The sequence below is a fragment of the Scatophagus argus genome, chromosome 6 (genome assembly GCF_020382885.2).
Source record: "Scatophagus argus isolate fScaArg1 chromosome 6, fScaArg1.pri, whole genome shotgun sequence".
In the NCBI taxonomy this organism is placed as follows: Eukaryota; Metazoa; Chordata; class Actinopteri; family Scatophagidae; genus Scatophagus; species Scatophagus argus.
The window spans coordinates 12,475,369-12,496,289 of record NC_058498.1 but is presented as its reverse complement, the minus strand read 5'-3'; the positions used below and the strand labels follow the sequence as shown (position 1 = coordinate 12,496,289).

General features: G+C 40.4%; 1 protein-coding gene across 1 annotated transcript in view; it reads right to left on the bottom strand.

Annotated features, from left to right (window-relative positions):
• Positions 1-20,921, bottom strand: part of p3h2 (prolyl 3-hydroxylase 2) — a 53,544-nt gene that overhangs the window by 6,991 nt on the left and 25,632 nt on the right. Inside the window, exons 2-5 of the mRNA XM_046391498.1 lie at positions 9,429-9,581; positions 8,225-8,414; positions 2,554-2,685; positions 226-353 (exon numbers count right to left, since the gene is read on the bottom strand). Of these exons, the coding sequence (XP_046247454.1) occupies positions 226-353; positions 2,554-2,685; positions 8,225-8,414; positions 9,429-9,581 (603 nt within the window). The remainder of the gene's footprint in view (positions 1-225; positions 354-2,553; positions 2,686-8,224; positions 8,415-9,428; positions 9,582-20,921) is intronic.

The window sequence follows — 20,921 nt, the reverse complement described above, 5'->3', positions numbered from 1 at the left end:
CCAGTTTCTTTCTCATTATAAACTTCTGCTTCATTCAGTCGGCCAAACAATTATTGATAACAGTAATGATGATACACAGACACAATGATCCATCCATCAAAATATCCTCATGATAAGATTGCCCCTCTAAGTGTATAAAACATCAGTAAAAACAAAAATCCATCCATTCCTCCATCCTTGTGTCCATCCACTCATCCCCAACCCATGACAACAGCAGATCCTGACCTCTCTCGGCTTGCCATCGTGTCCCAGCATCTCTCTGTAGTAATCCACATTTTCCATAACAAATTCTTCTCCCTCGTGGAATAACAAGTAGGTCAGAGCACACTCTAGCGCCTCCTCCAGCTTGTCCACTGCAGACAGAGACACAGAGAGACAGAAAGTAGTTAAAGCGGTTTAAAAATGGACACAATTAAAGGTAACCCATGGTGTTTTTGACTTTTAAAAGCTCAATGCACCTGTTCATTTATGAACAGGTATCCACCTTTCAAAGGATGGTGTTATTGGACCAAGAAGGATCAGGGATGTAAAGAATACAATATCTAAAAGGTTCATAAAACCAGCTTTTCAGAAAGAAATGTATCCAAGATATTTGTTCGACATGACTAACACACACGGTGCAGATGACCTGCCTTGGATTTCTCCTGTTTTCTACAGAGCTACAGGGCTATCTTACTGAATGCTGGAAGTGTGTGTGTGTGTGTGTGTGTGTGTGAGAGAGAGAGAGAGAGAGAGAGTGGAAATGTATCTATCACGGATAACATTCCAACACCATTACTACAATGGAGCAAAAGCTGCACTCTAGTTGACAGTGGAAAAACACACACACGCACACACAAACACACACACACACACACACACAGGGTCAGGATGTTAGTGATGAAGTGAGAGATTTGTACAGCAGGACCATCCTGTACTGTCTTCCTTCTTCCTCCACTGACAATTTCCACAAAATTGGCAGAGATTGCGATATTTATTGTCCTCTTACATCTGCTTCCAGACTTCACATAACCTCACAGACTAGCAGAGCCATGAACAAACCAACAGACAGCTGTAGACCACTAGATGGCTATGCTGATTCGACACATTACTTCATATGGCTCTTCTCTTGCAATGTGAGTGATAGGTAGCAATGTGGCAACTGATAATTCTGTGCTACAAATTAACTCTCTTTAATGAAATATTGTGTGAAATCGGATGGAAAAAAAATGGAGAAATTCATACGTTAAGTCTGGCTTAAGTCTAAAGGGCTTTTTGAAATTAAGAACAAAATTTGATGGTGCATCGTGACTGTTTTTAAACAGATCAAAATAAGCATGATTTGCACAAAACACACTATAAGATTATTACTTCAAACACAGATACACAAAAACACCTGATACACACTTTATGCCCTACACTGTTTCTACCAAGTGCACGCACATGTGCGCGCACACACACACACACACACACACACATTCTTTGCTCGCTTGTAAAGGCACAGGGTTAACCAAAGACTTCCTGTCTTGGCTGAAGCTGACAACATATCTGCTGCTGTCAGTTGTTCCCAAGTCAATATGAGTCTGGAGGTTTGAGCGCAGTCAGAGAGTAAAATGTCACTGGGGATTTATTTAGGAAACTTGAGCAGCTAAAGCACAATGAGAGGCTGCTGAGCGATGGCAAACGTCCACTGCAGCAGTGTGGTGTGACCCTGAAACCCTAATCATTTTATTTACTGATACATTTGTAAGCATCATTCCCCCACAGGGATACCAAGTATTTTTCACAATTAAATATAAGACAAAAATGTTAAGCAATGTCAAGTCAAGATGAGTAACAGTATAAAAACATGGATTTTCTGAGAGCACCCAGGTAGCATGTCACCTGATTTTACTTTATATCATAATGATACATACTTCACAATGCAGCAGAAAAACTAACTCGCGGAGACACTTTGTATAAACTCAAGTAAAAACAAGTAAAAAGAAGCTTTTATGGCTTCCACAGACTTGCAAACACACCCATCAGTGGCTGTTATGAATCAGCCTTCTCAGTGTGTTTGCACAGACCAAATGATCCACTTTGCTTTTTATTAGAGCCACATGCTTATGGGTCATTAAGTATAATCTGGTGATCTCACACCCATTCAACACACTGTCACACATTTTTCCCAACTAGGCTTTGTTGTTGTGCCAAAGCTCTTGTCTAGAAGAGCTCTTCACTACTTCATCAACAGCAGAAGACTTAAGGCTATCCATTCACACACACTCATGCACAGACACCCGAGAGTCCCGACTTCAGGCTGGATACACCTGTGTAAAGTCCCCCCCCCCGCGGCCACATTAATACTTGCGAGACAATGTGAATCTCCAAACAGGGTGCGGCCATCTGTTGACTCTGAGCTCTTTGTCGTAACTACGAGTTCTTGCGCATGCATGTGCGTTTGCGTATGTGTGTGTGCATGTTTGGGTGTATGACCTATGGGTGTAAGCATCTTCTTTTGTTTATTGCTACACCAAGCATACTCAGTCAGATGCCATGTTTGTTCCCTGCACTACACAGTGAATAACTTACCCTGAAAGTAAGCAAACTGAAGGTAGTCGTAGTGCAGAGGCAGGTAGTTCTCCATGGGTGAGAGGCGGCCTGGTCGGGTGGCCAAGTCTCGAACACACTCATGCTCACAGTGCAGCACCTGAGTGAAGTGATCTGCAACAAAATGGTTTCAGGTCAGCTTTCAGATTGTTAACATAACTCTAAGATAATAAACCACTTCTTCAATTTGGCATTTGTCTTCTTATTTAGTATAAGCTGAGAGATGGTTTATGAACTGGAAACCAGTGATACCATTACTGATACAACTGAGGTGAGGATACGATTTTACACACAACATATGTCTATTATTAAACTCGTCAAAAAAAACAAAAAAAATATTAGTACGCTGTAGTCTAAATGCTAAATCTAATCAATTTTTAGCATGATTATTGCCAGAATATTAGCAATCTTTCAGTCCAAAGAAACTGATACCAATATCCACCTACAGTAAAGTGATTACATCAAAAATGCTTAAGTTTCACTATTGTGTGTTTCAAAGCTGGAGCCAAAAAATAATCTTTGTATTTTGTTATCAAAGGCCGTATTACAGTAACTAATAGACTTCCAAAACTGTATATATTCTTATAAATAATAACAATTAGGCCTACGTATCTGAAATGGTTATTTAAGGTGAAATCAACAAATCTGAAACAGCATTCACCCGTTTAAACACTTTAACCTGTCATTTAAGTCAAGAAAAAAAAACCCTGCCAAAACAAACTGTCTGCTCTGTATTGTGCACAAAATAGACAGAAAACATTTTGTATTGCTTGATTAAAGTAAAACAATGGTTTGGTTTAAATCAAAAAATGATTTTCATCAAAAGAACAGTTACCGACTCCTATTACAGAGTAATTATACCCCCCTTTCAGTTTATTATATGTCCACAGTGCAGAGGCTGTTGATTCAGTTATAAGACTTTGTGTGGTCTGTTGCAAATTTAATGCACTGATGCATTATGGTCCTCACGCCCACAACCATTAACTCTACTGAGATCATCAGTGTGACCTCAGCTCAAAGTTAAAGCATCGCTCTGATTTACACGCTAATGAATTACTTGTTAGCATGACAGGCGATCAAATGGAAACAAACAGCAGCTGATCTCAGCTCAGGGCGGATACAGAATCATTTCCTTCGACTGTGGACAAGCTTGTTAGGACTCTAGGACTCAAGGCAACAGATACTCACAAAGCTACTTCGGTTGGCTGATGAAGTTAAATAAAATCCCCGTTACAAGTGAGAGCATATCATAATGTGTCCCAGTACTGTCAATAATAAAAACTGCATAAACCAGATGTTGAAAATGGCTCTGAAGGTGTATCACTGTTGGTAAAGGTCTCTTACTCCCCGTTGTTCAGTTGTTGAACACGTATTTACGGGGACTGAGTTTGACTTGATGAGCTGTAACAAATCAAATACAGCCAGTCCAACGTGATGTCGTTCCCTGGCGCTGTAAAGTACGTAGATCAAATACATGTTGTTTTGTTTTTCAACAGCTCATTGCTATTGTATCTTTGTTGTTCCTCAGGTGCTGATGAATTGTGTTTGTTTACTCTTCAGGGAAGACAGATTTCACAGGGTGTTACATATCATTTCCTTATGTCGATCCAGCAGAGTGGGTGATTGCTTGTGTGTTTGTGTGTGCGTTGTGAGCGTGAATGTACAATGAGGTCACTGTTGAGCAGCTGCATCACTACTTTCCTCACCCTGAGCCAGCGGAGTTGTGGTCTGTTTCAGGCTCTTCAAGAGTCTCAGAGGAGCAGAGGTCAGAAACATACTGTAATGCACAGGGATGCACTTTGTGGGTCAAAACGTATTTTCTTCTGAAAATTAAACCGCAGCATGACTCTTTGAGATTTTTTCCATTTTATTAAACTCATGTGACAGATTATATTACCCTCAAAAACTACACAAATACATCTTAACACATATAAACATCATAATCACAGGCTCTCCCATAGTGGGGCTATGGAAACTAATCCTCTGATTGTAATCAAAACAAAGCACAGCCAAAGCTAATTAGCAATCTTTTCTGCTGTGTTTGTGCAACCGGGTCATACATATTTGAGACAAAGCACACTTGTCAGCAATTAAGTTGTGGCTACTGCACAAAACACCCCTGAATTTCCAGAGAGAGAAGCCTGATTTGTATCAACAAAAGCACGACTGACCAAAGTTGATGTATATGTGTAACAATATAATGATATAATTATGATCCAGTGTGAGAGTTTTGTTGTGGATGCACACATCCCTCCACATCAAACATACTCGTATAGACTTCAAATGCCCTAAAGGCACGCTGTAAACAAAATAAAATCATAACACAGTGCAGAAAATGTGAGCTTATTTTTCAAGCTGTATGAGTAACGCTTGTGAAATGGCTGCTGGGCCAAGCTGTCTTATAGTGACATCTGCTGTTGAACTCCTCTGTCCTGTTTAGGACAAATACAGCAGCCATCTTTCCCACAGTTAACAATTAGTTATCTACCTTGGTTGGATTTGTGTTACCTTAATATTGTTAACACATTCTGTAAACTGTAACTGAAGGGCTGTTTTGAAAAAGTTGCCAGGTGATGTCTTCAAGAGCTCTAAATCCTGAAACAATCAATTTTAAGATTTTAAACAGATTTCTATTAATAAGCCATACGGCAATAAATAAATAAAGAAGAAAATACAGAGACTGCAAATAATAACATACTTATTAGTATGTTATTATTTGCAGTCTCTGTATTTTCTTCTTATCAGGTCTTATGTAAAGAAGCCTCTGAACCAGAAGTTGGGCCTACCCAACCAGAATGAAAAACATTTTAAACTTGAATTCCAAAATATTAATAAATTACTATTTATTAATAAATAATTTAAGAAGATGCGACAAGAAAAAGCTCTCAAGTTGCAGTAAAAAAAAATAAAAAAATAAAACAAAGTCAAGAGGAAGAAGAGGAGCCAGCCGGTGGTCTTGCTGTGACTAACTGGAGTTTCAGCTGCACTCAGACTGCTTTCCTGGCCTCGATTCAGGCTGTTTTCCTGCACTGTTGGAGATACTAATTGGCCACATCCACCAAATATCCTAAAACTGGAGCTGAACAAAGTCCAGCTCTCCGATTACAGCAGTAGAGAACATCACTCTGTACACCGATACATGGTACAGAGCCTGAGTCTGCAAGCAAGAGTCCAGTGTACTGATTCAGTTGACAGCTAATGTTACTTTCTTATCTGGTGAAGAGTGTTTGCTAAAGCACAAAGTGTTGATGAGAAGAGTTGGAGCAAGGAAGATTTCAAGAGATTAGATGATGTCTTACTGCACAGGTTACTCATTGAACAACTGGAATCAGATCAACGCAAGGCAACAGGTGCAATGCCATCTGGTTCTGCTTTTTTCCCTTCACGAGGATGTATAAAAGTTTGGAGATTTCTCCAGTTATGGCCATGACCTTTGTGTTGTTAAATGACTGGAATATGAGCCTAAACATTACTTTCATATCTCAAGTTTCTCACGGTGCATCCTTTCCATACAAGGACGCCTTGTCTCCTTCGCTGGTGACTGTCTACTCCTTATCTCCTCTAAGCCTCCTGACCCAGAGCATACAGATAACTAGCAAGTGAATGTAAACTGACACTCTTTGCCAAAAGGTTTGGCTGAGAGAAGAGACTATAAAATAAGTAAGAAGAAAAATTCCATCTCAAGTGGAACCTCAGTAATCCCAAAATCAATATATTGATTTGGTCAGTTTAGGTAAGCAGGTTCTGGTATGTGTCAGTTCCACAACATGGGATAACACATGTAAATGTTATGTGGTATAATGTGGTCTGTCCTAATAATGTAAACAATGAAATTTGTAATGTGTAGTGAATTCAACAGAGCCGATGCATTGTTTTTTCAGCCAATTTAATGATTCAAGATTACATTCAACAATGATAAACTCATGGAAGACAAAACCGTGCAAAATCTGTGTAGGGGTCCTGATATTTATGTTCCCTGCTCCGATTTGTACCAGTGAATCTGCTCTGACGCCTTTGCAGTTCAATATTTATTGACACCTTTCTACCTCCAAGAAATTCAAGCCAGTGCACTGACATATAAATCTTTGTATTTCAGCATGTGGAGTGCCAAGGAAAGCTTGGCAACTGAAAATAAAATACTGATGAATTAATTTGAAGCATGAGTGTAACTATATTTGCTTTCTTTTTTCAGTACGTTTTGGCATTTTTGAGCCCTTTTCTCAAGAAATGAAGGGGGGATGAGGAGGAATGATATGCAACAAATTTCCAACCAATATCAAACTGGGGAAAATGTGATGCACTGCTTTGAACGTGTTGCACTGATGTAAAAGTATACAAGTACAATCAGGTATTAAAAGTACTCAATTCAGAAAAATGTGCTCATTTTGCCCAAACAAATGGTATAATCCTCAACATGATCAAAAATAATATAAAACAGATGGGATATTTGATAAAGCAAGCAGGATAAAACAGGAAATCCTTTTGAATCTGGAACTATGAAATGCATGAAAAATGACAAAACAATTATCAAAATGGTTGTCGGTTAATTCACTAATTGTTTCAGCTGTTAATATGCGTTGTGCGCAAAAAATCTCAATCTGTAGAGCAACTGGCAAAGGACTGGGACAAAAACTACAATATTTTAACTAACTCATATTTTAAATTTACTTTGTTACATTCCACCCCTGGTTTTAAATGTGTTTTTTCAACAACATTATGGTCATGGACAGAACTCTAGAAAACCTACAGTACTACGGCTGTTATCACTCATCTGCTCTTTGACCCAGTGCCAACTTCCATCCAGCGCCAAGCCGCTGCCAGGGAGATTTGATCACCCAGTGGGCATGAAGGGTGTTGTTTGGCCTTGTTTAAGCCTCCCCAGGCTCTCTCAGCACAACAAAGTCCAGCTCGGGCTCAGGGCCCTGCAGGCCATTCAGATGTGTTGGTGGAACAGTCACGATCAGTTGACAACATGCTCCACACACCAAATAAACAGTCTCATTTCTTTCATCTAAGACTGTAATTGACCTCTGAGACTTGTCAGGATTTGTGAAACCATTGTCAGAGGGGATGCGTGTCTCAAAAATCATTTTAACGCGCCGAATCATGCAGGAGGTCGTTCACTGGATAGACATCAGTTCTCACAAGGTCTAAAATGTCACAATATGCTATCAGGCTACAGTAAAATTCACACTACGGCAAATCCCACTTGAGCCCGTGTCACGTCATCTTCGGTTTACTTTGCAACTGCACGTACATGAGCTTCTATATTAGTGCCAGCTGTCTTCTCAGCATCTCGTCAACATCAACAAGAGGGTCGAAATCATTTAAAACACACCCTAAACAAGAAAGTCCTGGTTCTAATTAAAAACATTCAGTGTAAATACTGAATAAATGATGAAATAAATGATTTTTCCATTTGTGAAGAACAGCTGATTACACCAAGAAATCACATCCAAAATCCACATACTTTTGATGTTGAAGCTACACTTTTAAAGGAGTATTTATTATTACTCTGGCTCTTACCAATGACCCACCTCGGACATTTAAGGTTACTTACATTACAAACACAACTCAGGGACAGGTTTTGTGCTGGTTGAGGATAAATGCAGGAGAAATGTTCAAGTAAATCTATGTAGATGCTGACTCTTACCTGATATGACTTCATGAAGGCTGTAGCGGTAGCGGAGGTAGTCGTAGCCCTCAAACCTCTGCGGCCATTGACACAGGACTCGACACTCCACGTCTGCCTTAAAGTACTCGACCAGAGCATCTTCAAACAGAGCGATGGCTCCCTCGTAGTCGCCTTGGTCGTATACCCTGACTGCTGCTGTGAAGGAGCGCTGAGATGGAGAAGAGATGGAAACATGAGAGAGAAAAATTATGGGATGAAAATTTTATGATGATAGTGTCAGGAAGGCTTTTTATGATTTGCTGGTGTATTCAGGTGTTTGACATTTTTATATAACAAACGTTTGTCATGCACCTTTAGGGTTAAAAACACAGCACCATAAGTAAGCCTGTAGTCAGTTCATTAAAGTTTTTTTTACATGTCCTCTCCCAAGCCTGTTTTATTAGTCAGACAGTTGCTAAAAAAGATTCCTGCTGTCACGTCTTTAAAAAAGATGTAATACTCCAGAGTCAAAGCCAAAAAACACATTAATTCAAAGGTATGTGTTTACACTAACAGAGTTCAGCGCTAACTAATGATAACTAGAGTGAAGTCCCAGAGATAATCCCATAAATTAACAGTCATACTTAAAGTTTAGGTGTGCTATAGCCGGCATGAGGGAGAGATTAAGATTTGTACTGAGTAGGCACTGCTGAAACTTGCATATGCTTAACTTGAAGAGAAAGAGAAAATGGATGGGTGGAGAGGGGAATGAAAGATGTGAGAATGGGTCAAAAACTATAAATAAATCAGCATAGAAAGGATCTTTGACATTCAGGGTTTAACCACAGCCTAAAAGGCCTAAATGAGTTTCCGGTTGTTAAACTGCAAGGGCCATTAACATAAAGCTTTCTTCTTACAGCTTTACTTTTCCCTTTGGAAAAGAAGTAAAGTAGACAACGGAGCCAAGTGGCAAGGACTGAAAAAAATGGCTGAACAACAGTTCACATTCATTACATCAAGGAGCATCAACAGGGATATTTTTTTTTCATTCTACCACATAACATATAGGATGCTGGCATATGCGCACTCATGTATCTAGGGGTCATATATCATGGCCAGACCATCACCTGGCCCCTAATCCATACCTACTATGGAAATAAACACATCATATCCAAAGAACTGGCACCGCACAGGCTCACTCATGGCCCCTCTGCAGCCTGCATATTAACATATTTTAAATCACCTGGTGAGGCCGGGCTTCTCGGTCCACAAAGTGGTCCTCTTCAACGCCCTGCAGGTCTTTGTACTGCTCCAGGTTCTGACCCATCTCCACATGTTCAGGGTTGGCCTGGAAATAGGTGTGAGCTGCTGCAGCTGCTTTGTCGGGCTGCTTCAGCTAAAGAAGGACACAGAGAGATGATATTAAAGTCTGTAAGAGTCTGTGTAGTTGATGAAATGTGTTATAGTCAGTCGTACGATTTCAAATCAGGGAATCTGGAGCTGCAAAAAGAAGGTGCTTGCTAATTAATCTTTCCGAAATACTGAAATAAGTGAAACTAGATCCTGAAAATTTAAACAGACACAAATGGACAGGTTTCCCTCATTAAAAATGGCAATAAAATGAACAAAGTTCATATTTAACTCTGAATCTTTACAAGTGTTTTTATGAGGGAAGGAAAAATCTGGAAAAGTTTTTCTAAAGCCGCTCCCGCAGGAGGAACTGACCACTCGCCAAAATGTGAAGGTGCATTCAGATAACTTCTGTACAAATTGATTTTTGGCAAGTAACTTGCAATCCACTTGAACTAATTAATACATCATGGTTCTTCTGAGCAGAGAGGAACTGAGCAGATTTACAGGGAATAACTGTTTCCATCCACATCTTCGGAAAAGAGACAGTTTAAAGTTGATAGCTGCGGGCCAAGAAGTGTTTGTTAATGAGTGATGGAGACAGAAAGATCTTTCTGAGGTTTCTAGCTGTAGTTTCTGAAAAGACTCTATTCTTTTCTTTTCGTCGTTACAGTTGCCGCATGGAGGCAGCACAGATGACAAGCAGGAAAGTGAGAATAGTTAGTTCCTCACCATGACCATCGCATCACACTAGACAGTACATGAGTTAAGATGCTTTCTTTAACATCGAAGGTAAACATGTGCTCTGGTATTACTCAAAGCCCAGCTGTCGTGAATCAGCAGAAAAACACAAAGCTCAATTCAGAGAGGAAGATCCCAGAAGTCTGGTGCCAACTAGTTTGTTGTTTCTTCCGGATGCTCTTTTATCCTTTAAAAACACGCCACTTTGGAAGAAGTCGACCATTAGTATCTGGCTCCAATCAGATAAGATCGTGCTCAAGCCTCGACATGGGTTTGGTTTCTCCCAGCTGTACTCTCACAGGAACAGAGCCACCTTGCACAATGGAACATCATCGTGTTTGGTTTACCGCAGAGGTCCATCAAGTCAACACAACAGTTAAGATAAAAACAGATGAATATATATATGCTGCATGTCAGTGCACTCTTTCCTTTTTTTTCATTAATTCGCTGTAGCATCAAGTACTAACTAACAAAGCACAGTACCGGCAAGCATTTATAATTTATAAACAGAACGATGTTGTGCTTAACGGTGACTGAGATGGGTAAAAAGTAGGATAGAGAGGAGAATTTTAAATGGAAGGAAACAGAAGGAAGATGAGAATATAAAAAACACATACAGGGAGGTGAGAGTAGAGGATGGAAAAGCAGCCTGCTCCCTTGTGAAGGATGAGATATCTCATGCAGCAACATTAACTCTGTCACAGTATAGCGCAGGCATCAGACTGCACTTGCGTAATTTCTTCATGATCCCAACAGGTGCAAACATAAAGCAGAACCCAGTGTTTCACAGCTTCTCTTCTGACAGTTGTGAAGGTCAGCCTTGCCTGGCTGCCAAAAACGTGACTGACAGAGCTTCTCAACACTCTTACCCCTCTGTTTTGCCACCCAGCACCGCTTTATGTTTGCCAGGAAAGACATTTTTATTACAACCAAAAGTGTAACTTGTGCTTCTTGTACAGTTTTTGTGAATTAGCAAGAAAAAGCTCAGAATTTCCCACATTTACCCAAGATTGAAGAAATATGTAGCTCAAGAGCAGAATGACTCCGATACAAAAACAAAGCAGTTTTCTGTGGAGGAAGCAAACAACTTCCACTAAGCCTGCATCAGTAATACATCACAAAACACAAGCAGAACTACACTGATAGAAGAAACAGAAATTCCCTTTTCTAGAAACAACTCACTTATTTATAAAGAATGATTCTCCTATCAGGCAAAATCATGTCTCCTCCATGTGGTGGCAGAAGAGACAGGAAAGAAAAGCCCAGCTGGACATGCTTGGTTACCCCTGAAAGGCCTGAAAAGACTGAAGTGGCACCGAGTGCATTCCTGGTCAGAGCACCAGACTGGAGCCACACACAACTTGACCAACCAACCAAGGGAGAAAGATTGTTACGAGCAGGTGAGTGGCACCTGTTAGGTCTTATATTAGGTTACTTATGTAACAACTGAGGAAAGACTCTAATTCTACATAAGAGCACAGAGTTTAGATAAAAAAGAAAAACATTTCTTCTGAGAATGATGCACTAAAGTACAGATGTAAATAAAAAAAAAGTGTGTCCTACAGGTAAAATCATTCCTGCTTTGCATTAAATACTTGCACTTGGTCTTCTTGGATCAATCGTGTTGCTTCATAGTGACATTTTTATTAATCACGTGTAAAATGTGATTCCATGCATCTATATTTACAGTGCAGAAGCAGATCAACGTTCAGCTTTCCTACACTCATGTTATTTGTTGGATTTTGAGGTCTTTCTCATAATATTCTGACAAACTGACGACAGAAAATGAAGAGAACAACTAAGTGCATTTGGAGACATGACCAAGTAACTTCGGCAACTAACTTCAGCAAGTTAAAATCAATCTGCTGGCAGGTGTCATCAGAGTTCACATGAAACATGTAGATATGAGTCACAGTCAAGTAAAGTGGAAATGGAATGAACAATGAGAAAACGTGAATACACCGAAACTCAACTGCAACACTCGAGCACGCAGTTAAACATGGAGTGCATTAAACACTGATGAAATCAGTGTATGTGTAACCAGGGGTGGATTCCACTGCTGCATTCCTGACAAAGTATCCCCAAGATATTTCAAGGAGAACATCCACCTTAAAGACACCATTGTTGACTTGGCCTTAAAGGATTTGATGATTATCTGTTGATATGTTTCAACTGGATTCCCAAGACTAAACAGCTAAGATGACAGTGGGTGTGATGTACAAAGGAGGGAGGAGGTGAGAGGAAAGTTTGCCTACTCACCTCCTCTTGCCCCGGCCACCCTCAGGCTCTTGGCGACAACCTGGCTCAGGCCAGAGGGTCAACTGGAGGAAGGGGGAATTCCTTCAATATGCCATCCCAGCATAAACACAGCTGTGGTGAGCCGCTGCCAGACCTATTGTCCTGAGTCTACACACCCCAAAGCCCAGGGAAGCCTTAACCATGGGAGAATCACTGCTTTTTTACTCTTCTATTATGGGGTTTTAGTGTCATGACTAACATTTTTAAAAGATGGAAAAAAGGTTAAGTAATGTTTCAGTAAGAATTCTTTGTTTAAAAGGTGAAAAAAATATTAAATGTGCTATAGCCAAAACCTTCAATTTCCATTTGAGAAGTAAAAAAAATCCTCTCCAGGAGTTATCTGGAACAGTTAAGACAGAAGAAAAAAGAATAACACGTGGGTGAAAATGGATTTGTTTTCATTTTTAACAGCACCTGAGTACACACACACAAAATGGTCATTACGACTTTATGGAGACAGATAACCCAGCATGGAGGATTTCTAGGAGTCTGAGTATTGTATCAAACTGCTAAAAACCCAAAAGGGTCCAAGCTAGTAGATTCTGAAATGAAAACACATGCTCATATATCAAACTGAGCCAAGTGAAAGGTTCAAACACCCCCTCAGGATGACAGAGTCAAATCAATCATGGGTTTAAAGTAAGATTGCCATGGTACTGAATAGTGTAATGGAAAACAATAAAGCTTAGAAAAGTAAGTCCTTTTCTTTAGCCTTTGGTAACCACTGTGCTTCTTTTCTCCCAAGGGCTTGAGATCAATGCACTTATTGATACAGTTCTGGAAAATGATGGTTAAAATAATCAGACAGGGATATCTGTTTGTGGCTAAATTCAACAACTGACAAACGAAGGTTCCATATCACATTGACGGACAAGTCCAACACAAATCCATTCACTGTTTGCTATAAAAGACAGTCCTGTCTAAAATGGTCCAATACAATCAGATTGTCCAGGAATGAAAGAGCAGGCAAACTGGCTGCTGGTGGTACCTTCCCTTTCACCATAAAGCGACTGAAAATGTTTAATCATTCCTTTACAGGGAAACTATCAAGTATATTAGTATGAATAATATAGAAATATCTTGGCTGACAAATTTACATTGTCTCATGGTATGGATCGTTATATCCTCCAGTCCTGTCTCTCCCGTTAACTAATAACTTTTTGGAAACTGTGTACACAGGAAGGACCTGGCTAGAAAATGTAACAGTTCTTGCATAAAATTAACACAGATTAAATGTTAGGTAACTTTTTGGAAAACTGTGGTTTCTAGCAGTTTTAATTGCTTTCAAAATGCAAGTAACTGCCCCAAACACAGACCCTGAAAAATGTTTATTACTGAGTACGACACACCCAAAATATTTAATCTATCAGTTAACTTTATCAGTTAAACAGACATTAAACTGTACAAGATTAAAATCACAGCAACACTAAGACTCTGCCATTAAAAGCAAATGCTTTGAACACATTCAGAAGTGTATATCTTGTAGTGCATGAGTGCATTTTTTCTCTCACATGAATTTCAAAGGAGCACCTGTTGAGGTAAATAGCTACCACTCAGTCTAAGCCCTCCGTTTGCCCTCCTCACCAAAGAGCAACCTGTGTTCAAGCTGCTGGACAGCGCTGCCAATCTGGGAGAACTGCTCTTGATGTGGGCACCGAGTAGTGCCAAGGCAAACCTACATATGCATGCCTTTCTCCTCTGGGCCTCCTGCTGGATTCATAGGTATGTAAATAGGCTTGGACTGGGGTCACAGACACAGAGATGATGTTGTGACAAAAAGCACGTATTCCAATGCCACAAACAAGCTTGGAAACAGTTAACACAGATGGCTTGTCAGAGGCAGAACTGCCACCCAAAAAATGTGAGAGAAGCTGGCAACAAGTGACCAGCAAGTGGTCTAATCTGCCAGCTGCCATCCTGTATACTTGAGAGACAAGATGTTAGTTTCTGCAATTCCTGAGAGGATAGGAAACTCTAGTGAAGTGGACAGAGGTCGATGTTCAGGTTAACACCAGATCTAAGAAAGGCTGTAACTGATCAGAGAGAGTCCACATGTGGTGAGGATTTCAAGGTTAAAGAGAGAGTCCTTCAGACCTCCTGGTGCCCCTCTAAAGGTGTCAGTACACTCCAACCAAAGTGCTGGTCGCATGGTTGAACAGTGTCTGGACCCAGATTTGGAGGGTCAGGCTAGCAATCTGACATTCACACCAACTTCATGGTGGAAGTGGTCCCATTCAAAGTAGCCCACTGCTTTGACACAGTGTGGGTGTAAGTAGATAGTTGAACATGGAACAACTTAGCTGAAAGGCAGTTCAAAACATCTGACAATATAAGGCAATGGTCAATCAAACGTGTACAATTACACATCCCTGGAAAATGATTTGTAAAGTAAAAAGTGAAATGCGATGTTTACCTCATGATCATCAAGACAGAGGATAAAATGAGAGTTCTGGCATCTTATAAGGCTTAAGACAGATCGACTTATTACTCAAATTGAACTTCTGCGATCTCATTTCGTATTCTCACTGGTGCCTGTAACAATATATCCTCATCATTCCAGCCATTTTCACTCCAAGTGTTAAATAATCATTTGGCCTGTTAAATCCTGACCTTTCCAGGAAAGGTGGATTAAATCAGTTACCTACAGTACAGTATGTTCTCATGTCACTTTGCATTGGGCATATTCCAGCTGAAACATCTGTGGAGGTGATAACAGTGTCCTTATACAGCCAATAATTGTTTTAAGGCCAGTGAAGAAGAAAGTGGTGCCTGCCTTGGAAAGGTTGAAGTGATATAGCTGTTTAGGAATGTACTGCAGGCGGAACTGTCACAAACAATATACAATGCAAACCTATCCATTACTGCAGGAGATGTTGAGGAAGGCATAAACAACTGTGTGTTAAGGATAAGTGGGCCAAAAGGTCTCTTCTTTCTGGTGATGTCTAAGGTAATACAAACAAAAAATGTCTTCAGTTAATCCTGAGCTTGGAACAACTCCTGAAGGAATAGTAAGGTGAAAAAAAGCTTGTCCTTAGATCAAATTACAGCAGAACTCTCCTTTGTATTGAAAAGTAGACAGACAATATTTAACTGCCAAGCGGGTTTACCTATCCACTTCTGGAACTATCAAGTAACACAAGGAAAGATATCTTAGCTGCACAACAGTACTCTAAATATTCCAGGCATCTGTTAGGGGAGCAGGGACTTTGTTTGCGGCTATCCGGGAAATATTTTAATGGGAAGAATATTTACTCCGCTGTAAACACAGTAGTCATTTTTCTGACCAGACCATTAGCAAGTTTACGGTCACTAAACCAATATTTGTGTCATGAGGCGGGGGATTTCGGGCAGTCGTCACAAGGTATTTATCCCCAAATGAGAAAGTAAACCACATAATCATCTGCCTTTGGTTCTGCGACAAAAAGTGCAGATGTTTTCGAAGAAGACCAAACCAAACATTTCATCAGTTCAGACACAACATTTAAGATTAGAGAGTTTATCAACTGGACTATGGGAAGAAACATCTTGAGTGAAGGGTTGTTGGGTTTGCTTGGCTCTACGTTTATTAGAACAGCTGGGTATCAAAACTCAACACTTCATTTGTACTGAGTAAGGTTCTTGTACAGCTGCTTATATTTAGACAGCATTTTAAATTTGAGAATCCTGCATTTGTTGAATAAAGAATGTTCTCAAAGTAAGGTATCAAAAAGGACTGTTTTATTTAAGCATCATTCTACTGAAAGAAAATGGATCAGCTGCTAACATTTTGAAGTTATTTTTCATGCAAAAATGATTCTCAAGATTCTCAAATGTGAGTCAGTGGTTTTCTTGGTCTTACACTGTGGTAAATATAATAATTTAGGGATTTTGACTGTTGGTTTAGAATAATTTGATGAGCATTTTCCACTTTTTTCTGATGTTTTACAGACCAAACAATTGATCAATTAACTGAATATCTGGCAGAATAACTGATTGTGAAAATCCTGAGTTGTAACACTAGTACCGGTAAATATTTTAAAAAGTCACTATCCAGCCCTTTTAAATAGAAAACTGACTGGAAATGCACAGTAGTCTTCTATTTGTTAAATTAACAATGGGGTCTTTACAGTTTCCCCTGCTGAGGTCCATTTAGTTAATGAGTTTCAATCTTGAGAAAACGTGGCAATTCAAAAAGTTGGCACATGGATGTGAGTATCTGGTTGTACAGAAGATTGAGACTATTGCACAACAGATGTAAATCATTAACAAATGGGAGTAGGATTGGGATTATATTTGTCTGGCGGGGAAGGCTGCATAACGCCACTAACAGAGCTTTTTACTGACAGTTATAGCTGCAGCAGCCATGCCTGAGGGAAGGTATTGGCACCAGTGTCTGGCACATGGAACTAGCAACAGGAAAGTTTATCTAAATGGCTGATTACCTCCCCATAAGGCAAGCGCCCCACTTCCTTCCATTCTGGACCATTTCAAAGGCTCACAGCGAATATTGTGATTGATGATTCAGTGAACCTCAGAGATTCTTGGAAGTCTGGAAAACAACTTATGTCTGTTTTTGAGTTGCTGACACTCGAAGATCTGCTGCAATATGTAGACCCCCTGTCCAACCAGGCTGAGGGGGTTTTGACAAGATGTGGACAAAACATTTTATTGGACACACATACTTGCACACGTGTCCAAACACAGGCTAAAACAGTTATACACAGAGGAAAATGGTACTTGTGATGTATGTGGAACGCTAATTGGACAAGAAAACATCACAGACTCTACAAATTAACCTCTCCATCATGAACCCTTAAGTCTTTCCTTTCATTAACTCGGCAGCTTCACACACTTACTATACACACAGGCCACATAATGTCTTTACAGTACACCGAAGGTGTGAATTAGTCACTTGATAATCTCGGCTAAATGAACCAGACAAGGGTTTGTTTTTGCTGTGCTGCTAAAATCAAATAACACCTTAACACAAGATCTGGACTGTAACTCGTATTTGTGCTGTACTAGTCAGGAAATCAGCCAGTTGGTCAAGGTGTACATTACATGGCTAACGCGTTAAACACATGCTGTGGAAAAAAAAAAAAATCTGTGCATATGGAGGAGCTTTTTCTCTTAGTGATGTCATGGGTAAAAGATGTCCACCTTGATGTCCTCCCTCCTTCTCATCTTTGCTCTCTCCATCACACCACCCTTCATCTGTCCATTATGCTGACAGCTCTACACAGTGGCCTCTTTCTGCCTGTCCTTGCCCCACCCAGGGCCAGAGCGTGTTCCTCCTATAAGGTCATGTCAAAGGAATGCCTGAAAAAGCCTCACCGCTGTCGCTGCTAAAAAGCCTCATTCATTACCCCATGAAGACACAAGAAGACATGACGAGCTGAGAAAACTGGCCTTCGCTCCTGCCTTTGCCAGCCTCCACCCATCATCTTTCTAAAATATTCAGACAGGGTAGCTTAAACGGTGGTAGAGTAATAATAATGCCACTGTATACAGGGGAAAACCCTGGCTTTGGATTAAACTTGTCCGAACTGGCTTTGATTAAGAGGGAAACAAAGTGGACATAATTGATCACAGTTGAGCTCAGAAAGAACCTGAATTAAAAACACAATTCATGGCCTTTATGACTAAACCCAGATCTTGACCTGAGGTGGTTCTGTCTGCCCTGTGGCTGACATCATTTGGCTGCTGAGGGAATTGGCTGTTTCCATTATCCTCTCCATCTCCAGTGACGGCCCAGTCAAGCTGTAACACTGAGAGACTACACAACCTTTTTCTCTAAGCTATCTTGAGGCCACCCGATACCACATCAGCTACTGTATCCTCAACCATCACACTCTTTCCCACGTCTGATCTTGCTTCCTGGGCAGTTTCTGGACACACAAGGCCAGCATTGTGTAGAAACTTCTAAAACACAAGGCGTGTATGTTTTAGGTAGTGCAGACTGAGTGGAAAATCACCTTTAATGTCTTCCTCCTCCCCTGCTGCCTTCATCCCCTCCTCCCAACAAGTCTCTCACGTTCCCTCTTGTCCAAAGTACAGTAACTTCACACACACACACACACACACACACACACACACACACACTCTCTCTCTCCCTCTCTCTTTCCTCCCAGGAACTTCTAAAAACAGGCATGGTTAAGCTACGTCTTATTTTTAAGTTACAATCCCATGATTTCACACTCCACCAGTTTCCATTCACATAAAGGTGCCTTTCTTAAGACTGGAAAAACACACTCTGAGTGGTCCCAAAAAATCTGAAATGTGGCTAACAGTTGTGTTTTGTCTCTTTGTGTTTGGCTGAGGATGTGGTGTGTGTATTGAAGGTGTATACAGACTGGAACTGGAGCCCACACATGGGATACCACAGATACTAGCAGTCAGGACTTTCCTCAGCAACGTCTACTGCTGTATTAGGTTAAGGAATAATTGGTCTTTTTGGGAAAAGCACATATTTACTTTCTTGCAAATAAGTCATGCTATGGCATGTCTACACAACATGAGCTTCAACTGTGTTTTTCAGCTGTTCTTCTCACGTGTCTGATGGAACAGACACGTTTCACATATCCAGCTGCAGGATGTGTGATGGTGCTTTATTTGTGCTACAAAAGACCACTAACGCAACCCAGACTGTATTTTTACACCTCAAGTCTATTTACTTCTGTTTTACGCACATAACCACAGTGATTACTGTGTATTTGAATGCTGCTAAAACCTACAACTCAAAACTGTGCCTGAATGCATGCTGCCCATTCTACACCGCCTGTGCAGACACAATCTTAGATGAGAAGATCAATACCACATTCTTGTCTTACTTCAGCTAAAAGACACGAGAAAAACATGCTGTAAGTGTGACAACCACAATTTGTGGTTTTATGGAGAATATGGGCTGCACTTGGGTACTGGTAGGTAGATTTTTTGTTCGTTTTCAGACAGTCAGGCTAGCTGGTTTCCCCCACTTTTAGTCATTACATTAAGCTAAACTAAGCTGATTGGCTGTAGCTTCATATCTACAAAAAGAAAAACCACAGAGAAGTATATTTAAAGTTAACTTGTGGATCTGCACTTCAAACAAACCGTTTTCTTTTTTTTCAGCCTGGGTGTACATTTCAGACGAGTACTGCCACATGTTATCAAGCAGAATATGGGAAACTGAGCTCCCTATATTGTCATTACTAAATTTGAATTCTTGCATGCTTGTTTCACAGATGGAGAAGTTTGTTTTCACTGCCACCACAATGAAACTGATGGTCTTTTTTTTTATTTGATGAGTTTTCACATGTCTGGATGACACTTATGTGCAGCCAGGAGAAGCATAATCCCATCTTAACTCTCAGCGAGAAAACAAATTCCCAAAATGTCAAACTCTTCTTTTAACAGGTTTGTCTCAGGAGTGACCACTATCACAGAGGAGATAACATGACACTAAACCACTTCAGAAATTTTGTAGACCTTTCTCTCTGTTTCCCCATAAAGCTCCAGAGACGAGGAGATTTCCCATCTGGGAGGCACATTACGAGGAACAGCACATTTGAAGGAAACATTTACGGGCACGCCACTCATGTCCAGGGGTCAAAGTTCACCCTCTCACATGAGCGTGGGCGAGTTCTGCTTTTCCACCCTGACTGTAGCGACTGGCTGAAAAAGTAAGAATGCATGAGCATGACCTGGTGTTTAAGTGTTAAATCTAAAGTGGACAAATGTTTTGTGCGAACACAACAGGGTCCTCAAAAAAGTACAGGGGAGGATGCTAAGGAAAGCTATGTGTGTGTGTGTGTGTGTGTGTGTGTGTGTGTGTGTGTGTGTGTGAGAGGCAGTAAGTATGTGTGTCCCAGCAGACAATGCCAGCATTCATCCAGCTACTCAGTTCTCACCCTGTCCGGCCCCCACATACCCCAGAGAAATACAAAATATATTTGTTCATGTTGAAATCAATCTGGTGTTGTAGCAATGAGCTGCCTTTAAAAGACAAAGGACATCACACAAAGCCCACAACTTCAGCTTTGTTGAGAGACTGAAATGCAACTGAGAGCCAAAGATGGACGCAAAGCTCACTAAAATGTAAAACTTTAAGAGGACAGTCATTAGGAAACTATTGGAAGCCATCAAACATGTGGCCTTTAAATATGACACAAATTTAAAGGACAAAAACTTCCCATGTCACTAAAGAATGTTAATTTGTAAAATTGACAATGAGAGTCAGCTGCCATGACAGAAACATCATCTCAAGGACTCTTTAACTGCTGAGTTATTTACCCCCCCATTAGAGTATGAAAGGTGCCCTGAAGGAGTATTTCCTGGTTCAAACTTCAAACAAAAACATAGATCAGCTTGACTCTGTGATGAGGTAATG